General features: G+C 39.5%; 1 protein-coding gene across 4 annotated transcripts; it reads left to right on the top strand.

Annotated features, from left to right (window-relative positions):
- The first annotated feature begins 1,136 nt into the window (after positions 1-1,136).
- On the top strand, positions 1,137-23,653 carry LOC18427443 (Ankyrin repeat family protein). 4 transcript variants are annotated; one of them, XM_020663144.2, is made up of 10 exons: positions 1,137-1,496; positions 4,785-4,841; positions 5,035-5,102; positions 8,416-8,620; positions 8,703-8,836; positions 9,790-9,865; positions 9,972-10,031; positions 22,924-22,974; positions 23,051-23,129; positions 23,341-23,653. In XM_020663144.2, the coding sequence occupies exons 1-10, from the start codon at positions 1,419-1,421 to the stop codon at positions 23,418-23,420; spliced, it is 888 nt and encodes a 295-aa protein (XP_020518803.1). In that variant the 5' UTR covers positions 1,137-1,418; the 3' UTR covers positions 23,421-23,653. The 4 variants fall into 4 exon arrangements, with proteins under 4 accessions (XP_020518803.1, XP_006836556.1, XP_088710692.1 ...); XM_006836493.4 differs by having other exon boundaries at positions 8,715-8,836; XM_088854566.1 differs by lacking the exons at positions 4,785-4,841; positions 5,035-5,102.
- The last annotated feature ends 365 nt before the right edge of the window (positions 23,654-24,018 follow it).

Genomic DNA, 24,018 nt, shown 5'->3' on the forward strand with positions numbered 1-24,018 from the left:
AGATGTAGTTGTGATCAAATGGATCTATAAAATCTTGACAGTTTTAAAATAATATATTACAAGTTATGTTATTTTTAAAACTTTAAATCTCTCTCTCTCTCTCGTCCTTTTCATATCTATATATCTAGAGGTTAGGATGATCAATTAATATTTTTTTCAAAGTTAGAACAATTATTTCTAGTGGATTTTTTAGTTTCACCTTGCTTTGACTAAGGACCATACCTTATATAATTTTAAGGATCAGGCCTTATATAATTTTTCTCCTTATTATCTATAAAATTATCAATTTTTATTCTCCTGGCTTAAAAAGTATCAGCTAGACAGAACTTTTTGGTGGGGGTAGAAGAGAAAAAAGTATTATTTATATGCCAAAAGATATTCCACTCATTCGGTAGTAGAATGTGCATTTATCCCTTTGGGTAAAACCTCTAACCTCTCCTAGAATTAATTTTAGGACCTCAGATTTTAGGGATATAACCTCTCAACCCATAAATTAGTCTCAATAAAAAACAAAATTTAAGTATACCTACACTTGAAAAAATAATGTCTCGAGATTAAATAAAACTATCCAAATTTGTGATGGTGAAATCTAGATGGTGGAAAGCTCAAATTTCAATTTCTTTTTAGAATAATTGTCTAGCAATTCTTTAGTGGTTCCCAAAATTTCATAACAAAAAGATCTCCTGGGTTGGGTCTTTTGATCAAGGGAGTAGAGAAAAATCTCTCTGAGTTAGATTTTTTGTTCGAGGGAGTAGAAGTATAGCTATATTTTGGAGAAAATATAGTGTTTGGGACCGATGGCCTCCCTGAGGGTATGACCTTTAATCGAGCAGAATAGCGGATTAGGATTCGTGTAGTTTATTTCTATTATTTGAAAAAAAGCAATCTCAATTAATCGAGAAAAGGCTTTGACGATGAAAATTCGATCGTAGTTGAGAAAAAGCTTTAACTAATAATGAGAAAACATAGTGTTCAGGCCCTATTTATTTAGTCTTTTTGGCTTGTAGCAGAGTATTTGCGCCAAATTTGGAACCATTTAAGTGCCCAAAGGCCTAATTTTAGTGCCCAAAGGCGTCCAAATGAGAGAGGGCGGCGGACACTACAGCGATCTACCCTACATGATGCCATGGCCAGCTTCGCGGGATGGTGCGTGTATGTTATGATTCTGATTTAGCGGTTGATGATATGCTCCTGCGGGAGCATACAATCTTTAGATATTAAACCTTTCGCTTCTAATCGTAAAAGTGCTTCCCCGCGACTTTTGACGCGATGTAAATCCTTCGGTGTTTTTCTCTCTCTAAAGTGATCGCTTTCTCGTCATTTCGGAGGCCTCTCTCTCTCTAACGCCATCTCTCTCTCTCTCTAAATCTCAACAATCCTTGTTTGGTCTATTGAGGAATTCATTGTTCTGAAACGACATGGAGGAGCCTCCTCCCTTCCAGGAAGCCTCACGCTGTGACGTCTGCAAATGCAGCTTCAATACTTTCAGGCGCAGAGTACTTCACTTTCCATTCCTTCCTCTTCTCTTCTTCTTTTGATTCATTATCATCATCGGTGAATGTTTTTTTTGTTTCTGTTTTTTGTTTTTTGTTTTTTTTTGTGGCTTCATTAGCATAATGTCTATCGATGAAATTCATGCCAAGAAATGACAAAAATAAGCAATCAATTAGTTTTATTTATTTATTTATTTATTTTATTTATTGATGTTAAGTTTTTCTTGCAATCTGACACATGAATAATAATATAACCATACTAGGAGTAGGAGAAATTAATTGATCTGGTGTAGTATAATAAACGCAGCCACTGGAATATATCATGCTTTCTATTCTGCAAAGAGAAAAGAGAGCTGGAGATTCTTCGGATTCAATTGCTTTTGCTGCTTTATTTAATTTCAATCACCTTCCTACTTAGAACTTAGGATGGTTGAATCAGTGAGGTCCTTCCTTTAACTTTACCATCAAGATGAATGTTTTCATGATTTTGGTGGCATATATCCTAAAACAAAAAACGACGTGGCTCTCACTTGAATGACGCTCTTTCCTTTTGTTTTCTATTAGGAAAAAGGCTAGATTTTGTATTATTATGTTATACAAGTGTTTCTTTCCATCCAAACGACCCAAACTGTAGCAGCCATAGCTGCAAGGCACAAGAATAGGCTTGCAGTTGGCAATGAGGGGATTATGAAAGCCTGAAAGAGTTGACAGATGCACACTTTGACATCACTAAGATGCATTGGAATATTTAAAGGAGGCGTGGCCTTATTTTACTGGCCTTAGTGCAGTGGAGGAATAGTGCTCATTGCTTTCTTCAGCTAACTTGCAGATGGCACATTTATTGGGATGGCGATCCCTTTGTTTTGGATTTGTTTCATGGTTAGGATGTTTTACAGATGACTAGCCACAAGAAATCTTGAATTTTGGGTGGGATGGGTTTCAGCTAGGCTCTATTTGCCATAGTGGGAAGAGGGGATAGCTGTTGTTGCAAGGCATGATAGAAGGAGGCAACAGTGGACTTGCCTGAAGAGGAAGGTGCCCATATGATCTTCTCTGGTCTGTCCCTTAGTAGAAAGTTTGTTTATAGGAGAGTTGATATGCCTCGAGCACCGGTTTTTAATAGTTGTGTAGAGCTCTTCTAAAGTTTGGACTCCATACCTATGAGTTCCCAAGAGTTTTAAAAGTGAGTGCTACTGTGATATTCTGGTAGGTAGCGATGAGGAAGAGGGCTGGGAAACGATCTTGGAAAGTGGCTCTACCAAACCATAAAGACCCAAACTTTAACTCGGTCACCACTTTTTCCCTGAAGCGAACGTTGCCACAAAATTTGCTAAAACTAGCAATAGTAGACCATAGCCTGGAGGATCCTGAATTTGTTATTGCCCTAGGGAACCAGCTCAAAGCCTTGGTATGATATTTGTGAGAGACCACATTTTGTCATGATACTTTCTTGGCTTGCAAAATGCCACCACCATTTTCGAGGGTGGTGAATTAGAGACATTTGATAAATCGGTAATTAGAGAGGGTGGCTTCGATGAGCGTCATGCCCTTCTAAGGTAAGAAATATACCTTTCCAAGCTCCTTGTTTGAATCTTTCTACTATGGCAACTCGTATCTATTTTTGACGTTTTCCAATGCAAAGTGGCAAACTGAGGTATTTGGTTGCAAGATACTTGACACCTCAACCCAGATGTTTTCAAGAATCTGAATTGTTTGGTTGTTAGTGGCAATTCCCGTGATTTTTGACTTGACCATGTTAATCTTGAGGCCTGTCACTGTTTCATAGCATCTTAAGAAGACCACTGAGGCAGCATCTTAAGAAGACCACTGAGGTAGGACTTGTTGTTAGGTCGCATCTCAAAAGATGAGGGTCTCACTAGTGCTTAGAAGGTGGGGTACCATAGTACCCTGGTTTCTCCACCATAATCACAATTAAGAATGGGGAGAATGGGGAAGAGACACCTGTCATTGCTCTAGATAAGGATAGAAAAAAATGTGTGGAGATACAACCAGTCGTCTATAACCTACATTATTCTCCAAAACTCATTTTCCCCAAGATTTCATCTAGCAGGCCGCATTCGATATGGTCATAGGCTTGCTGTCAATCAAGCTAAAGGACCACATCCCTGTTGCGTTGTTTGTAAGATGTCTAGAATGGATACAATCATGAGTGACATAAATCCCATCCAATTTTTGCGTATCATTAACAAAGGTCCCTTGAGAAAGGGGAGATGAACCATTGCAAGACCTTGTGAGGCAGGAAACAAGAACCTGTGGTAGTAACTTATAGGAGCTATTGAGTAAACCGATGGGGGTGGAGCATAGGTGGTTAGGGGGGCGGATGGCTCAACATAACGTCCCACCCTCCATTCTCACCATCAACAATTCAAAAAAAAAAAAAAAAACAAAACTTATAGGGGCTTGGAATCTTTGAGGTCTTCGGCTCCTTCGATTTTGGGTAGAAGGGCCACGAATGTGGCATTCATGGCTTGGTGGATTCTACCTTTGTGATGGAGAATGCATTAAGGAAGCCAAGTGTGTGGGGCTCGAAGTATCCCAAAAATGTTTGAATGGAGCTGCTAGGTAATCATAAGGACCAAGAGCCTTATCTTGCCCATGGCCCTTGATTTCTTTGTTAGAAGGGAGGGTATGGAAGGTTAGGTCTGCCATTCTCTGTTTGAAGCCTCTTTGTGGCTTTGATAATTGCTTTTTTGGTCACAGGGGGGCGGTCATAAAGCTGATTTCCTTCGCCTACAATTGGCAATTTTTTCCTCCAATGCTGCATAATGACAGATTACTCTGATTTCACCAACCCATGGAAAGAGGCTTGTAGCATTGACTCAAACCGGGAGAGTACTTGAGTTTAGGGCTCCATATTCTCCGCATGAATTTGCACTATGATGAGGAATGAATCACTGGCTCATTTGTTTCATATAAACAAATGTATGAGTATCCAAACTGTCAACTAGCAGGTGATTTTTTGTGAAAAGTGGTACTCTTAAGAGGGTTGAGAAAATAGATGGAATGGCAGTTGTTTTTGTCCAAATAGTTATATTTAAAAAGAAAAATAAAAGCAATCGTTTAAACCATGGAATCAACTTTGTAGAAGGATGTTGCTAATTGTTGGATGGATAATATGGATGCTTCATTTTATATTATGCACTTTTTGTTTTATAATTTATCGTAAATGAAAAACAACGTGCTAGTGTAAACATTACCACTCTTGGTTGAGAATTAGGCTTATAGATTCCAGATCTGTTGCTGATTTGAGCTGTATGTGCTATGATGCAGCACCATTGCCGCTGCTGCGGTAGGACATTATGCAATGAGCATTCATCAAATCAAATGGTTAGTCTTCAAATTCTTTCCTTTTTTTCTCTTGGTTGTTAACCTTCTATAGTTTATTTAAATATTGTTTTGATAAGCTTTAAATGTTTAAGTTTTAATTTTTCTTCTCCTACTACACCTCCTATTACTTTAAGCGTATTCACTTATGGGTGTTTCAATACTAAGTGATAGTTAAATGGGGAAATTGGCACAGGCCTTGCCACAATTTGGCATAAACTCCAATGTCAGAGTCTGCTCCAACTGCTTCAATGGGGCTTCACGGTAAACCTCATACAAGTGCTATTGAATATAAAGCATGACTTTCTCATGTTGAATTTGTAGGAGTCTTTTCTTTCCTGTGAATATTTGATCAAATAAGGCTTTGAATAAGTTTAACAACTCCTTTCTTGTTTCCAATTCGCTGTTTATTTTTCATTTTTTATGGACATTTTTAATTTCTTTGGATTTTTATATTGTATGATGAGTTTCCTGAAATGTTTTCTTTGCTTCATATATTATATATTATCTTTAGCTCTTTTTTCATATTCATATCACGAAGAATTATTTCTTGTTTCATGCAGTGACTTTTGATAATTTACTATCATCATCATTATTACAGCCTCTTCCCAACTATTTGGGATCAGCTACACGAATCCTAGTTCTCCATTCTGCTCTATCAAGGGCCATATCTTCAATGAGGCAATAAGTCCCCATCCATGTCCTTCTGGGCCTATTCTTTATCCTTTTTGAGCCTTCCACTTGAACCAACTCGCAGGTCTTAACAGATGCTGTACTGGGTCTGTCCTGCACATGGTCAGGCCACCTAAGTCTACTTTCTCTCTTCTTATCAACTATTGGAGCCACAGCTAAGTTCTTCCAAAATATTCATTTTGAATTCTTAGATCACCATATGTAATTCTTTCTAATAATTAAACATCTTGAGCAAGACCTAGTTCTAGTTTCATTCATGAAGGCGTTCGAGAAACCATGAAGAAGATTACTATATTATCATATTCCCTGTGGTATTTATCTTTTATTGGATTCTTTGGGGGATTTAGGGAAGGAAGCTTCCTTTGGAGTTACTGTCTTTTTCTTTTGCTGACTAGCCTATGAGGTATTCAGGATAAAGTACAACAGTTGACAATCTTCAACGATGGGGTTTTAATATGCTTGTCATGCATGTTCTATGTATGAGATGGAAGAAATGGGATATTATGGCGACTCAATTTGCTTGGAAAAAATATGGCATCTTTATGTTGGTTTTCCTCTAATTTTATGGTGCATGCTGGGATTTCATGGGCAGATGGGGAGTGTAGTTTTTAGGCTACATATGATCACTGACAGTCATGTATAGATTATGATAAGAAAGCAATTGGTTGATTTTCAAAGTTGATGAAGTTGTTATTGCTTTAGGTTTTCCTGAAATGGAGGGTTTAAAGGCTTCTGAATAGACAACTCATGGTTGATTGTGATGTGCATGTATTTTTGCAATGCTTGACCTTGCATGGATTGGTCCTCTGCAACTCAATGCATGTTGATTCGTGGCTTTGATTGGAGCTCCAACACAAATCTAGTGGTGATGCGTTTAAGTGGAGGTTATTTGTAATGATTAGGATGAGAGTGTTATATGCTTTGTAAGACCTCTTGGTGATCCGGAGTTCTAGACTTATACAGGAATCAATCAGCCCATTCCTAACTTTAACTTTTTGATTATTTTCTAGAGATTAAGGGTCGAAGCCTTTCTTGTCAGGATCAGGGTTGTCAGATGCCTTGTTATTGGATGGATTTAAAGTTTAAAACACATTGGTCTTTGGTGGGGGGTGTTATTTCTGAGAGTTATTAAAACTATGATTGGGTTCTTGTATTTGTTTGCAGTGATTGACATTATTCTTGAGGCTGAGGCAGATAGTTTAGATAAGTCATGAAGGAATGTAGCAAATATGCTAAAATCATGAGAGAGAAATTGCTATTCAGTGAATAGGAATGCACAGAGATCACATCTGTATGCGACAAAAGAACCATATTCTCTCTTATTTTTTGTTTGTTATGAACTTTTTTGAGAAAAAAAATGTTGTTTATTTTGAATCAAATTTCTGACAGATGAAAAAAATACATATCAAATATTTCTTTTCATGTGGTCGCTATTTTTCTTTTGGCAGGTAATCATAAGCACTTCACTTGATGTAAAGGAGCCTATTTTGTTCATATGCATAGCAGCATATCTTTTATTTGAATTTGGGATGTTGAAAAACACGAATCAAATGCATCCCGGGAAACTGCTTAGTGACTGGAATGATCAGCTTTCATCTAGACCTCTCTTGTGAATGATTCTCTTGTGAGTGATTCAACAGTTTCATTGGCCTTCCTGATGATATGGTCGAAGGGTACAACTACAACCACTAAGTTGCTACTCCTGAAAACGTGTCACATATATGCAATCCGGAGCCTTGCATCATACCCAGCTAATCTTGTTTTGTACAATGGGGAAAATTCTGAGCAAATAATGGTCCATGCTAAATTTAAAAGGGTGATTATGAGCTTTTGTAAATTGATGGTTGGAGAAGCAAAGTGAAACCAGGTTCCTTTTAGATACATGTCCAACAACTGGGGATCAACTAATAGAGAATTTGGACAAGCCTGAACATATTTAAACCATGATGTACTTGAGCACATGCCCTGTAAACATGAGTAATATGAGCAAAGTGATAACCAGAAAACTAGCAACATACCTAGATGATATTTAGATGTATCATGTGAGAACAAAAGAATGTGTCTCAATCTACAGGAGACAAGCATAGAGGAGGAGGCTGTGCTCACATTCTTCCTGGTTCTCTCTGCCCTAGTTAACATTTCATGTTATCTCCATCATGAGATAATCTTGAATGGTAATAAGCATGTATAAAGACTGTGCCTGAGCCTGCAATAGGTAATACAAAGCACTAATGAATGTGTGAACTAAACTTGCAGAAACACAAAGATGTATTGACCTAATAACCTCCAAACGAAGACAACTAGGAGATGGCAGTTTTCTATTTTTATTTTCCTCAAGAAATTGCTGTAATAATTTAAAATAATAAAAGATCTTATACTGGAAACATGATTATATATTGTACTTTCAATGGCTGAGAATTATATATTATACTTTCAATGGCTGAGATGTATTTCTTATTTAGATGGAAAAAGACAATTTTACCTTTTTAGTGGGTTATTCATGGTTGCAAGTTACAATTTGCTCCTAGGAAAGGTGTTGAATCAGTTAATTTAGTGTCGGATTCTGAATTACTTTCCAGAAAAACACGATAATGGATGTCCTAAAGCAAATGTTTTTTTTTTGCCCTGTTCTTTTGATCGATTTCCTGAAGTAAATGTAGTGCAACCCAATTTTGGAGTGATGGTGGAAGATCGACTAACAGAAATTTAGTTTAATCTGTTGTATTCTTTATATTGTTTGCCTCAATCTTTTACCCATAATTTTAGCATGATCCTATGTATCACTATGAGTCTAACTCTCTAGAGTTAGAAATGCTACTACAGCTATTCATCTTCTAACTGACAAATCCCATGCTGTCTTTCTTTTGTAATTTCGTGGTTCTAGGTCGGATATCAATGAATCACAAACTACTTCAGAAGGGATGGATGCCACAACAAATATGGTTTCAAGGTTACATATCAGTGAAGAAGCCATTGACGTACAAGCCGAACCAGCTAAAGAGCGCTCTCAAGTAGATCTTCCAGAGTGCAAGTGTGGAATGCCCTTATGTATATGTGTAACTCCTGCCTCAGATCCTACCCCTTCACAGGTACTTCATTTTTTTATGAGGTATTTCTATGACGATATATTATTTTTGGCATTAGAAGTGAGGAAAAATGCGTGACAAACAGGATGTGATGCAGGTCCACACCACAGTAACACCAAGAGTTCACCCAACAACAAAACCAAAGAAAGCTATCAACATACAAGCAACAGCAGACTCAACTGTGAAGAACATGAATACTGCTGTGAACAACAAACCGAGGTTTGATGTCCGACTTATCTAATAGTTGTAAGGGTCATTCTTGTAGAGGCAAGAGCAATTCATTTGGAGTGATGTTTTAAAACCTGGATCGATGGGGTGAACTGGCCATCCTGGATATTGGGCCAAATCAGCAATCCGATTGATTCCCCCCATGAGAATCAGTCAATAAAAAATAAAAAATTTGAAAAAAATAAAAATAAAATAATGAACAATGAAATCTATAGGAACATGGAAATCTTGCCGGTCCAGATCGCCTGATTCCCTGACAGAACGGGCTGGTTCCATGGGAACCGGATTGATTCCCAGTTTTGTCCAGGAATTGAGTTGGTAGCCACCAGTTCCTAATATGGATCAGGCGATTCCATTTGGATCACCGATTTTTAAAACCTTAAATTGGAATTTTAATTGTTTTGTTTTGCAAAGAAATCTGGAGTTTCTCGCTATGATATATCAAAAACCTATAGTCCACCTCTTAAGTCTAGTTCTTTTTCTGAAAAGTGGGTTTGCTTGCTTGAATCATTGTTATCAAAACCAAACCAGACAAGCCGGTCCAACCAATTGCACCACAAACTGGTGCCTTGGCCTGTATGTTTAAAGCGACAATCGGGATTGGTTGAAAACTTGATAAAACCTTGTTTGACTGGTTTTGGTCAGTTAGAATGACCGGTTCTAACTTGTTAGACCAGCAAAAGAAGATTGGGCAGCTATTTTTATAGTATATTTCATATTTTTAAATTGCTTTTTTCCTATTTTTGCTTTAGATTTTTAAGTTGTGGTCCAACTTGTGTCACTGGCAGTTAAGTTGGTTTGAATAGACTAGGCCCTTGATTGCTTTGGTGCCCAGTCTGGCAAAAAACATTGGCTTGTATTGAATTTGTAGATTTGGATTTTTAAGTCCTTGCTTTAGGTAAATTTGCTGGTTTGCCAAATTTTACTGTATGTAATTTTTGCAGTATGTTTTTCTCTCTTGGGCAAGCAATTGATGGAGACTTCGATAAACATTGTGCGCAATATGACTGTAATGGGGAGGTAAATCCTCTAGCCTTTTACGATTTAGGAGCAACATGCAGGGCCATTTCATTTCAATGGAAGAATTTGAAACATCATCTCCTCTTTGTTCCTTGCGTGTTTTCAGGGGTTAAGGGAAGCGATTAAGAATAATGATGCCCAAGTGGTAAAAAAACTTCTCAGTGAGGTAAGATCGCATAGCCAGAGCCTCCTAAGTGAGAAATAAGTTGAAAAATCCAATTACCTGGAAAGCATTTAATAAGAATTGATGTTCATGGGTTACTATTTTTAAAGTCAATATGTGCTTGATGTAATGGTTCCCAGGTACTGCATGGATTTAAATACACTTGTGCTTGGTTTAGGGGGAGTGGATGGATTTCAATATACTTGTGCTTGGTTTAAGTTAAAACTGTTGTATTTTGCTTTGTTAAATACTATTTGTTTTTTCAAAATAATATCTCCTATATAACATACTGTTTTGGAAAGTGTAATTCTATGAAAAGTGCGTTCTGTCTTATTTGTGGAGAGAAGTAGTGGGTCATTTATCCTTCATTGGAGAATGGGATGAGGGAAGCCTTCCTTAAAAATGAGTTTGTCCTCATCACGTGTGCTCTAAGAACCAAAGGGAGAGGGCCTCTGTAGAGCAATAGTAGCATGTGAATGGGCACACATACACGCATGTGCAAGGGCACAAAGGCTTTTGATGATACACTTTGCACTTTGCACTTTGCACACGCGCATAGGCACATGAGACACCCTTAGCTTGTGCACATGTGCAGGTCGGGTTCATGGCTTGGTTTCGTTTTAATATAATGGGCAAAGCCACTGGTAAATCATAGGGGAATTCCGGTAACCTGCTTTGGTGAGAGATGGGCCCCATTGATGTTGACACACATGGTTGAGATTTCTTTGGTGACAGTTTCTTTCTCGAAACCTGAAGAGACACCGCGTGACATTCGCCTATTTTGTTGCATGTCATTTGCAATAGATATGCCATTCTGATGGTTGAGATTTCGAGAGACGCAATTCCTAACCTAATGCACTTGAACAGTCACGCAGAGTAGGTCAAAAGGCACTTTTTCTCTCGATGAATAGGGACTTGTTTCCTGTAGTTTGTGCATGTAGAAATTTCCTTACTTAACGAAGTGTTTTGTGAGAATTCTCTCTATAGAAAGATGCGACACTGATGCTCTAAATCTCACAATACTTGTGCATTTGTATGGACAAGATAGTTTTCATAATCTTTTGCTCCCATGTATCTTGAAAACAACTTTGCATGGCGAAACTTAGATGCATGCTGATTTGTCTTACTAAGAGACAAATATTTTCTTGAAGGAACGATCATTCGCACCTAGGGTCAAAGACTAAAACTTTCTTTTGTTTCGTTCGTCACTTATTTTTGCACCGCTTCATCCCTATTTCCAGCAAAAACAATGACCTAGTGATCCACAAATACACACTTTAGTTAGTGTGCTTTGTGGGCAGTTCGGACAATGTGTGACTCATGTAATATATTATATAGTACTGCCCACTGTTCACGTCAAAAGTGTGCACATTAACCAGAATTATGAAATTCAAAATAGATACAAGTGTGAAGCATCTAAATCACGCCCATGAAGGAGCTTTATATTTGTGGGGAATAGGAATTCCAGGGCACCCATAGATGCCCCATTTATTTACATTCAGTATTTTTTATAGACCGCAATGCCATTGATCTGCGATTACAAAGATTACAAAGAAAAAGTTATATAGAGTATTCAACACAGATGACATATATGAGTCCCTTTTTACCTGCATGTTGCTGGCATGTCTTTGCTTTATCCTTGCAGTCTAGGGTTCCTCCGTAGAGTCACTTCTCTCTCTCGAAGAGTTTGGTGCTCGGTTCTGTGTTGTTTTTTTTTTCTTTGAAACTGTGTTCGGCTGTGTCTTGTTTGCTGTTTGTTTTTCTCATAGTTCTCTCTGTTTTTAGACTGTTCTCTAACTGTCTCAGTAGTCTTGACTTCTTTTTTTTTAAACTTCTTTTGTTTTATTTTATTGAAAAAAACCCTCTCTTTTATTTTGAACTCCCACAAAGGGTGTGGAGAGAGAAGATCGATTTAGTTAAGTAATGGGTAGTGCGATATGTCACAATACCCAAAAGCTTATCAAGTATGAAACACCTGTCATTCAGGTGCTAGATATATTGTGGAACTTTGAATGTTACCCAATATCGGCAGCAAATGGCTGGATAGGACAAATATGCCCCCGCCTCATTGTGACTGAGGTTTAGGAGTTTTAGGCTTCAGTGGCCCATGTTTGTCGGTCTTTCTGCTTTAGTTTGTAGAGATATTCGTACTATATTACTGCATATCATGTTTTGGCATGATTTTATGGACACATTTGGGCATTTCAACAAGAAATCATGCCCAAATTTGACATCCATGTGGCCTGCAAGTTCTTTGACCATGACTTCCAATATTTGAACCTAGAAACCATGGATACAAGGCCAGCAATAATGGAATCAAGGCCCCGTAATCTGCAGTACTTTACACCAATCAAACACAGATTTAGATCATTTAAGCTAAAAAATTGAGAAGTTTGAGAGGCTCCAGATGCCCTACCATTTTGACTGCGGTTTGGAAGTTTATCCTGGGTGTCAGTTTGCATACCTACCCAAAATGCCTAGAATTCAACTCAAAGCGTTTGAGACTGAGTCTTTTGCTCCGCAAACAGCAGGTCTTGGTGAAATTTGAATTTTCACAGCGATTAATGATTTGGGGTGTCTGATTGATCTGAGACTCGATCTTAATGGCATAGTTTCTTCACCATTGTCTTCCCTTAGTTATTTTAACCAATGTCTTGCTGATTCTAGGGTTTTATACTCTGAAATCAGTCTAATAGGGCCAAAATTGAAAATCGAAAGTGGTGTGGGTTATAGGCCATTATTAGACCGTGGCTAGGGGCTTGGTCCCCTTATGTTTTAAGCTGTGGTTATCCCAAATTGGGGATTTTGTCCCTTTAACCTTTTCTTTAGACCTTGTTGGTCAAATAGGGTTGAATTCACAGGGTTTTGCAATGTTCTGAATGGCTCAAGATCCCTTTCGATTCTTGACGTGGTTTGGGCGGTATGGCCTCTGGTCGGACCTCGGTTAGCCATATGTGAATTCTTTCTGGGATTCTGATAGTTTTGGGTGATCCATATAACACCCAAACAGCTACCGCCGTTACTATTGCATGCCTCCATAGCTGCTACCTGAACCTCTATCACCATCGCCATCACCATCACCATCACCATGGTTACCAGGATTGGTATCGAATCAAATCCGGGATCTAGATCAGGACCACAGGATTGTGACAAGCAGAAAGCTCCCTATGGTAGTGATCACGGACCATTTACCCTGAAATCTAGAGATCGCGATCCCAATAGTGGGGGAGCTCGATCGAAACTTCATCGGGTTCGAATGACAAATTATTCAGGACTGAGCTCCATATAATTAAAAATGGAGGCCCCAGAGAGCACTTGACTAGCATTGTTGTATAATATATACTTCTATAATATACCACACCGTTATACAATATTATACATACTACTATAATATACCATATTATTATACAATACTCTACTGCTATACTATTCTACGATACTATGCTATGTACTATGTTCTACTATACTATATGCTGCTGTATTTAACTCTTCTATGTATGACTATATAATATATACCATTTTATACTATGGTATATATTACCATAGTAAACCACACGGCTAGATTATACATCTATACTGTACTGCTAAAAGTGGTAGGTGGATCCCAGTAACTATGGTTGATGGCATGGTTGTTGTGGTGATTGTGGTGGAGGTGGTCTCTCTCTCTCCCCCTTCTCGCATATGGGCACACATATCTCCACTGGTCATTTAAATCAATCTAGACAGAGTGGAGGCTCACCAGTTTTTGGTGGTTCCTTAGGACCATAAAAAACTTGCCTATGAGTTGATTTGTGAGGCTAAAAATATACAGTTGTTTTGATTAAGTTACCATCGCTTTCCATATGAAATGCTTTGGTGTAGCACTTCTTTAGGAATATAATTATTCACCTGTGGCAGATTATCTGTATGTGTGTTGTTGAACATTTTCAAGGGTTTATTGAACCATAGATGTATAGCTATTTTGGTAACATTTTTTATTTTTTCGATCCTATCTCCCCTGGAAATAGAAAAAGAAATGGAAGAAAATGCAAAATGAAAAAAGGATGCTTCTAAATTTCACCAGTCAAAAAAAAAAAAAAACTTTCACCCATCATACCCGTGCAGTAACATCACAATAATCCTTATTTCTCTTGAAATTGTGAGAATCTGCGAGCCAGACCCACCATTCTCTAAATGAATGAGAATGAAGATGCAGCAAGTTTATCAATGTTGTCAGGACTGGAAAGAGTAATGAGCGTTGTTAAATTTGGTGCGAGTGGTTGGCAACAAAATGAAACAGAAATGTAGGAAAATAGCAGTATTCAGTCTCCATGATTCATCAAAAAAAAAAAGAAGGGCAGAAAAACGGATTTCAGTCTTTACGGATTCAACCCTTTTAGGTAGTTTAGGTTTTTTCCCAATCTGTCTAATCTTCCTTTTGCCCTGGGGATTTTGGTATGCTTGTCTCTATGTTTTGGTTTTTCACTTTTATGTAATATACCAGTAGTTGCTCATCAGTGAACACTAAGTTTCACTTGCGTGTTATGTTACTGTGATGGACTTCAATAAAATTTTATTGATGCATTTGGATGTGCATAATCAAATGTCACTGCAGACTTTAGGTAACTCAGTGAGTTAACTTTTGTCTGAAGACCCTGTAGGGATTGTCTGTGTCTGAAATTTAAGCTTGAAATTGTGTCATGTGTCACATGGTTCCATGAATTATATTTGCTAGGCCCCCAGATCTCTATAAAGAGCACCATTCAGAACCATATAGAGTCCATACAAAGCATGTTGCATTCTTGTACTGAGTATAATAACTTTCACGTATTCATTTTCTTCTCCCTCCAAGAATATGACCAATGTAATAGTTGTTTGTAGAGGTGGATGCTGGCTGGGCTGAGGTTGACCTAGGCCCAGGCTGTTATCCAAGGGCCCTGACCTGGGCCCGGAACAATCTAGCCTAGGCGCAGTCTGGTAGGAAAATCTGAAGGTCCAAACCTGCCTGGGGACTGATCCTTTTGTAGTATAGCTACATTGTGTTGGGGTGATGTTTAGATCCCAACCATGGGATTGAGACAAAGTTTAGTGGATTAATCTTCTTTTGATAGTTCAGTTTTACCCTTTTTATCTTTCCTCATTTACAAGATTTCTATTTTTCTGCTATTTTCTAAAGTACCCCGACCTTTTTGGACCGTACGAAAGTGTCCTTCCCTAACTCTTAACCCAAAATCGAACTTTCCAACTTTCCTCCCAAAACCAGGTTTTCCTTGGCTTTAGTGACCATGGCTGATTCATGAAGCTGAACGCAGATTATGGTTCTTCTAAGAGAGAGAAAAGAGAGAGAGAAATAAGCAGAAAATAATTCATGTCAAAAACTCCACTGTTTCTCTGCTCCCCTTCTTTTTTGCAACCTTTGTTGATATTGGAGGTCCCTTCAGCTTTTACTCCAACAACTCCAATTTTTATCTTTCCCCTTTCCTCCATCATCCTCAATACCTCTCCTCAGTTTGCTGTCGCGGGAAACTCGCTGGTAAAAGCCGGATGCCAGCCTCTTTGTCAGTAAAAGGAGGATTTGTCTGGTTCACCTTTATTCCTTCTTTGGTTAACTTTGGGGTCCGGTAGCTTAGGGTTAGAAATGAGGGAGTATATGTGTAGAGCTCAGCAGGGTTTGGTGTCGTCCAAGCCTCATTTCTCCGGGTTTAAGCAAGGGCATGCTATACCAGTTTTCATGGCCATGCTAGGTAGTGGAAGGATGGTTCTCTGCGATCCTCAAATCAGTAACAATGATTCTTCCTCTTTTAGTTCAAGCAATAGCTGTCGCCCAAGCGCTCTGTAGTTGTAAGTGAATAATGCAAGGTTGCTTTGTGAGCCATGGGGGTTTTTATGTGATGGTTTGAGAACTAGGGTTTCATTGGAGGAGGGAAAGAGATGGACTATAAAGAAACAAAAAAGAGAACAAACTTCAGTCCTTGAAATGCCCTCCTATAATTTCCTCTATGAATGCACCTGAAAATCCAGAAAGTTGGTGCTCCAAAAACAATAACATGAATGAGTTTTTGCTTGTTTCTCTCTTTGAAGAACCATAATACTCGTTCAATATCACGAATCAGCCATGACCATTGAAGCCTACGAAAACCTGGTTTTGGGTTAAAAGAGGGAAAGTTCGATCATACAGTACAAAAAGGTTAGGGGTACTTGAAAATTCTAGAAAATAAAAGTCCAGTAAATGGGGAAAGATAGAAGGGTAAAATCGAAATATCAAAAGATTAATCCACTAAAATTTATGTCAATCCAACGATTGGGATCTAAAATCACTCCAACGTATTGTCTCTATAATATGTAGGATAAGTCCCCTATTTGATATTTTGAAAGAGGTCAGTTGTCTTTTGCAAATCAATTCCAAGGTTTGGTGGTTAGTTTGGCCAAAACTTATTTGGCACCGCTTGAGTTTGAATCTGAAAGTTAAAAAACCATTTTGCTTTTCTAAAAAGCTAGTAACAATGTGTTACTGCCACCACCGACATGGTGGTTTACGAACTTCATCGATTCTTCCACCCAATAACATAAAAAAATAGCTATGGTTTTAATTCTGCCACCCATCCCTACATGGGTGGCTTATTAGTTTCTGTCCACCACTATTCTTCCACCCACAGCATGTATGTACAATTAAAAACTGCGTTATTAATTTCCATGAACCATGTAACTTTTGATTCTTCCATTCATGAGATGGGTGGATTATTAAAAACTGGAATATCTAAAGTATCTCGGATAATAATTATATATGACTGATGGGCCAAGAAGTACCAAAAAGAGATTATTTTCGATGTCTTGGGTGTATAATCTATTAGAATGGGGAGATTGTCGCGCATAGAATTAGATTGGGTGGACGAATTGGTAACGTGCTTCTGGAGTCTTATACATATGTTGGGTGGTCAAGAAACAACATATCCATTGAATTAGTGTAGTTGAGATGAGGATATTGAGATGGATGAGTGGCAAGACAAGAAAGGATATAATTCAAAATGAATACATCTATGGGTACTTAGGGGTAGGTCCAGTAGGTGATAAGATGATGTGTGGCGTTAATCTAGAACAACACTGGTTAGGAGGGGTGATTTAGTTCAAGTAGAAAGCTCTAAAAGGGCAAGGGAAAGGTCCCAAAGAATATGGATGGAAGTAGTGAGAAGAGGTATGGTGATTTATGGTCTTTTTGAGGGTATAACCCTTGATAGCGTGGAAATTGTAGAAAAAAATTCGTATAGACCTTTGTGCTCAGCCTTCACCTACCTCATCTTCCTTCTCTTGGTCACCGAACTCGCAATCATCTCCTTCAGTGGATTCAGACTATGTCAATGCGATTGACCGTGGACAAGGAGACTTCAAGGAGATCCTAAGGGTAATGGGTTTCCCACATCATGGTCCTAAAGCGCCTTTCCAACGTTTCTTCAAGGATGACGTTGAGAGTAGGCTCAAGGTAAGGGTTAAAGGCCATAGAGTGATCTTAAACCTATACTCCAACATCAATTACGACAAACAACCAGACTCGGTGCCAATTGCGGTGGTCCTCTCTCCACCCTCGGAACAAGAGTCCCTTCTTAGGAGGTCTCCTAGGCTTAACTCTTCGTCGTATCCCCACTGTTCCTCATGAAGCTGCTTTCATGGAATGTCTAGGGTTTAGGACAAGACCTCAAGTGCTCTGCAGCCTGGGATTTGTGCGCCAAACACAACCCATCCATCTTAGCCCTCACAAAAACTAAACAATCGACCCCCACCCTGCAACTCATTCACCAGGTATGGGGGCCCACGCGCCTGCCAGTGGGTTTCCATGGCTGCAGCCGGTGCCCCTGGAGGCATATGGGTCATTTCGCACCTAGCTGAATACGCCCTAATCTCTTCTCGCCTAGGGGATTTTTGGGTGACTGCGATCTTCACCCAGCAGTTTACGAGCCAAATACAGTGTCCCTTAGGCCTGCGTTTTGGGAAGAACTAGTTCTCGTTGCCAATCTTCCCCACCCGGCGTGGTGCCTTAGGGGAGACTTCAACATTACAAGGTGGTCCTTCAAGCCCAACATCAACTCCAATATCTCACAAGGAATGCTGGACTTATCAGACTTCATCTCTCATAATGAACTCCTGGACATTCCTCTACAGGGCAACCTCTTCACGTGGTCTGATCATTCTTCCCAACCCACCCTATCCAAACTCAATAGGTTCTTAACTTCTCTGCAATGGGATGATGCCTTCCTAGGAAACCATGCAATGGCTCTCCCGAAACCTACATCAGACCATTGCTCCATTCTACTCCAAACCCACTTGGCTCACAGGGGCCCCAAACCTTTCCGTTTTGAGCTTGTGTGGTTGGAAGAGTCTTCTCTGTCCTCCCTTATCCCTCAATGGTGGGACTCTTTCACAGCATTAGTCTCAGGTATGGCAGGGTTTATTCTCCAAAGGAAAATTCAACTTCTGAAAGTTACCCTAAAAAATTGGAGCAAAACAATTCCTGGGAACTTTAGTCTAACCAAAAGCTTTATTTTGTCGGCCATTCGAGCACTAGACCTCTCTGAAGAGTCCCTAACCCTCTCCAACGCTGAGTCCAACCTCAGGACCCAACTTAAACTTGACTACTTCTCTACCCTCAAAAAGGAAGAGATTTTCTGGTTTCAGCGTTTTAGGGTCAAATGGCTTCGCCATGGTGACCACAACACTGGTTACTTTCACATAATAGCTAATTGCCAGCATAGAGAGCACTCCATCTCGATGCGTACGGTGGAAAATATTGTTCTCGATCAACTTGCTGATATTGAAGAAGCTATTCTTTGATTCTATCGCTCCCTTTATTCAGCCCCTTCTGAACTGAGGCCCTAGGATGGGGGACCTCCAATTCCTCAGCTTACCTAATCACTGGTCCCAATGGTTGAAAAGTCCCTTTACGGAGCAGGAAATCTTGGATGTCATCACAGACCTGGGCAAAGACAAAGCCCCAGGCTCAGATGGATTCCCTATTACCCCTTTCAAGATTTTTTGGGATATTTTTAAGCCTGACTTCATCAATTTCTTCGACGAATTTTTCGATCGTGGTATCCTCCACAAAGCGATGAATGCCACTTCATCGCTCTGGTTCCCAAGGTTGAAGGGTTTGAGGAACTCAAGGATTTCAGACCAATCAGCTTGGTCAATTCAACATATAAAATTTTGTCGAAAGTGCTGGCACTAGGATTAAAGAGGTGCTACCTTGTGATCTCCTTGAATCAGAGTGCTTTCATTAAAGAAAGACAGATCCTTGACGGGGTCCTAGTGGCTCACGGATGCATCCACTTCAGACATCTTGTCAAAAAACCTGGACTCATCTTTAAGATCGACTGAGAAAAGGCCAATGACCACGTTGACTGGTCACTTTTGGATGAAACAATGGCAAGGATGGGATTTGAGATCCACTGGAGAAATTGGATGAGCGGCATTTACGCCCATCCCTTCTTCTCTGTGCTTATTTACGGCACACCAAGAGGATTCTTCCCTTCCTCAAGGGGTCTTAGGCAAGGGGACCCCCTGTCCCCTTTCCTGTTTACAATTTCGGCTGAGGTTTTCAGCTGTTCTTTCTCACGCATGTTCCAATCCCACCTTTCAGGCTTCAAGAGTAGTCTGAGTGTCCCTACGGTTACCCATCTATAGTACGCAGGTGATACGCTGGTGTTCATCGATGCATTACCACTCAAAATCGAGTACCTACACAGCTTTCTCAAATGTTTTGAATATGCCACTGGCTTCAAGGTCAACATGGGGAAGTCTACTATGATTGGGGTCGCTCTTTCCCACTCGGAGACCAGAGAGCTCATTCCCCTTTGGTCGTGCAAAGTTGAAGATCTACCAACTACCTACCTTGGGATGCCTTTGGGCATTGGTAAACCCAAAAAGAGACGGTGGTCTCATGTTATAGATAGGGTAGACCGATGTTTAGCTGGCTGGAAAGGCATATTCTTATCCTTTGTTTGCTAGGATTACACTGATGAAGGCTACTTTGTCAAATACTCCGGTCTACCTTATGTCCCTTTTCCATATGCCGCCGGCTGTAGCCAATCACCTGGAACAACCTATGAGAAATTTCTTTTGGTCAGGTGACTCAGATTCCACTAAGTTTCACCTCATTTCCTAGCAGAAAGTCTGCCAACCTAAACATTTGGGAGGACTAGGGATTAAGTCTTTGATGAAACAAAATACTGCTCTGCTCGGCAAATGGTGGTGGCGCCTAGCGAACCACAACAACCTATTCTAGTCTAATGCAGTACGTTCTAAATACCGTATCTTACATAATGCTTGGCTGCCGTAGGGCAGAAGACCGACCAAAACTTTTGGGCCATGGAAATCCTTTACTTCGGCTCTGACGGCTTTATAGCAAAACATTCAATTTCACCAGAGGGGTGGTCACAGAATTAGTTTTTGGTCTGACCTTTAGCTAGGTCACACCTTCTTGAGGGATAGGCTCCCCTTGTTATTCTCTCTGGCCTCCAATCCATCCTCTTCCATAGCTGAAGAGCTCCCAGATTTAGGGGGCCCAAGGGTTTGGAACTCTCGTTTCTAACAGTCCTTTTTGGATTCCGAATTCCTGGAATTCTCCTCACTGGCCTCCTTACTTCATTCCACCTTCGTGGCCCACTCTGGGGCCGATAGAATGATTTGGACTCCCTCACCCTCAGGAGTCTTCTCGGTTCTTCTTTTTACAAGAAATTGCTGATGCTACCCACTATCCATCCATCCCCAACTTCAGTCGTCTTCAAGGTATGGTCCTCCATTGCCCCACCGAAGGTGCATGCTTTTAACTGGATAGCGGGTTCTGAAAGAGCCCTCATGGTGGATCACCTACAACGGAAGGGTATCCCAATCCCCAACCTGTGTGTAATGTGCTGCTGTGAGGAAGAGACCAATCCCCACCTCTTCATTCACTGCAATCTTGCCCATTGCTTATGGAGTAAAATCCTCGGACTTTTCGGTCTGACCTGGGTAACTCCAGCCTCTATTTCAGGTCTTCTCCTCGCTGCAGACCCTCCTTGGCCCAAGGCAGGTAGACTCTTATAGAGGGCCTCCATAGCGGCAACTATATGGGTAATTTAGATTTAGAGAAACTCCGGGATATTTAGAGGTGCCAAAAATGAGGTCCCAGCCTTTTTCATAGAATCACATTCTTAGTGATCTTCTGGTTCTTAGTGATCTTCTGGGCAACAAACCTCAAAGCCTTCAAAGGATGAAATCTCTAGCATATGCACGGATATTCCCATCTTATGGATGCATACCTGGAAAGAATCAAACTCCCTTGCATACCACCTGGTTAGGGATGGAGCTCTCGCACAGACCGTGGATCATGGAGCATCAAGGACGGATCTTTAGAACACTGGGCCCACCCCTTTTTTGGCACCAAAGGACAGGTCCTCTGGTTTCTTTTTGTAAATGGTTCTTTAAGCCTTTTGGCCTTCTCTGTACACTGCTGTAATGGGCAACTGATATACGCCCAATTTTTTGTATAGGGTTACTTATTAGGGTAGCCTATTTTTGCTAGGCGACCCGGCTTGTGGGTCCCTTGGACCAACCTTTTTGTACTCCTTTCCTTTTCTTTTATACAAACATTAACATTATCAAAAAAAAAAAAAAAGAATTCACGTAGCTGACCCCAAATTTTTTTTTTATTTTTTTTTAGTGAAGTTAACGAATAGCTGACCCCAAATAGATTATTTTTTGTTTTTTTGTTTAGTGAAGTCAACGAATAATACATGTTGAAGGCTTGTCGGACCTGAAGCCTATCCCACTTATCTAGTGGGCCTTAACAACGGGCCCTTATCATAGGCCTTGTGAGGGGATCCAGACCCAGTCTGTTGCTGGTTGGGCCTACGATGCCTGTCTGGCTGGCTCAGCCCACTTTCAGCACAAGTTATCTGGATTTTTGCCTCACAATTGGTCGGTAATTGTTATTGCAACCTAAGGTTGTCTCTTGATGCCAACTTACCTTACAAAACAGAAGAGTCTAGTTATCATATATTATTATAAATCTGCTTTGATCCTTCAACGTATGTCATTTCAGTCATTTGGTTTTCATACTCCTTACCCCTGCATCTGAAATACTGGGATTTTATGCATTGATTTTCCTACATTTGAGAAATTTTCAGGCGTTGAATGTGACTAATCATGAGGAAAAGTATACAAGAAACTATTTACTTTTGGTACAAGGTCACACTCTTGTTCATCAAATTCCAAATTGGGTGGTTGTAATAGTGTTGTTCACTAGACTCAGAAGTCCAAAAAAATAAATAAATAAATAAATATCTTGTGACATCTTCAAAACCATCCAATTGGACATCTAATAGCTACGAGTAATTATGACCTTGTAATAAAGATAATGGTCTCATAGTATACAATCTGAATCATAATCATTGATTAGAATTCGAGATCTATTCGTTCTAACCTAGGATTAGCAGCTTAGTAATGCACACATCAAGATGTGTAACTTGGTACAAGGAGGTCACAATTACATCTTTGGACATGGATATGAAATCATGCAGATGGGGCCGAGGGTGTACCATTTGCAGGGCTTAAAGTTCAAAAGATAATTTTACATACTTTTTGGCACAGCTTAGGATGCTAGATTTCGTATCTGATGGCTAAGGGTGATTGTGACCTCATACCAATCATAAGTGGTTTTGTAATATACAATCTCTTTCTTATCATATAAATTGCAAGTGGTGTAATTTTGTTGTTTTTTTACTTTACTCAGGTAAATAAAACTCCTAGAATTCCTTTTACAGTTTTTTTACTTCTCAGAATGATCAGATTTATTTTTCTATTTCAATTTTTAGAATACTATTGAAGAGGAGTCTCCAAGGCTTATTCCTCAATCTTACTTTATGAATTCATTGCTTCTTATTTACAGGGTGTAGATCCAAACTATTGTGACAGGCAAGGAATGTCACTGCTACACCTGGTAAATTTCCTCATATCTTCTCTTGCCATGAAAAATTGACAGGGTGTTTTCATTGACGGCATTATGGTTGTTGCAGGCTGCCCTTTTCAATCACACTGAAATCACATTCATCCTCATGGACCATGGAGCAAGCACAGAGCGTAAGAATGCACAGGGTATGCTCCCTCTCTGTTATGTCCTGCACTTCTTCCTACTGAATATGATTTTAATGCTGCATAGAGGAGGCCAGGAAACGCATGCATTGTACACATGCACATACATTGATATTGCCTAAATTTGGCATTTCCTTGGAATATGGAGTGGTACTTGGGGGTTTTGCTACTAAATTCATTCAGTAGATTACAAAATTATGGGCTTCATTTTCAGGGGAAACACCAGTAGATTGTGCACCTACAATGTTGCAGTACAAGATGCGGAAGAAGTTGGAGGAAGGCTCATCGAAATAAATAAGTGTCCTAGCATCTGTATTCCAATGTCCTTGTTATGAGAGAGAGAGAGAGTGAGAGTGAGAGAGATGCTGATAATCATTTTACACAGGCTCTTTTGTATGGAATTTGAGTTTGTAGCATTGGAATTGCATTTATCATTTGGTTTGCTATTCCAGGAAGTTTAAGATTGGAATTTAAATACCAGTGTGAATATTATAGCACAAGCATATGATAATTTTCAATTGCAGAGATATTCACGACATGTAGAAAAATATTTGGCAATTTGGCTAACTCATGTAAGTGACCTGGTTTTCGGACGATGTAGGAGCCAAAATACATGGAAAAGTATGCAAAGCGGCCATTTACTTTAGTACGAGGAGGTCCCAAGTATTCTTGACCATCAAATTTTAAATCAAATAGTTATCAAATTTCAAATCCAATGGTTATAAATGTACTTGTGACTAAACTCAATGCTCAACAAAAAATTTCTTGAACACCAAGCCATCAAATTGGACATCTAATGGTTAGGATTAATTGTGATCTCTTTGCACTAAAGATAAATGGTCTCATAGTATACAATTCCAAAATACTACATCTTAAATCAATTGAAGCTTAT

Source organism: Amborella trichopoda, chromosome 12, assembly GCF_054954075.1.
Source record: "Amborella trichopoda isolate Santa Cruz 75 chromosome 12, AtrichopodaSantaCruz75HAP2 v2.0, whole genome shotgun sequence".
Lineage (NCBI taxonomy): Eukaryota > Viridiplantae > Streptophyta > Magnoliopsida > Amborellales > Amborellaceae > Amborella > Amborella trichopoda.

What these genes read in the sequence shown, in the direction of transcription:
- LOC18427443 (XM_020663144.2), top strand. Translation starts at nt 1,419, where the DNA reads ATGGAGGAGCCTCCTCCCTTCCAGGAAGCCTCACGCTGTGACGTCTGC. An exon ending in AGCATTCATCAAATCAAATG is followed by an intron (nt 4,842 to 5,034) that starts GTTAGTCTTCAA and finishes AAATTGGCACAG; the next exon opens with GCCTTGCCACAATTTGGCAT. An exon ending in TGCTTCAATGGGGCTTCACG is followed by an intron (nt 5,103 to 8,415) that starts GTAAACCTCATA and finishes TCGTGGTTCTAG; the next exon opens with GTCGGATATCAATGAATCAC.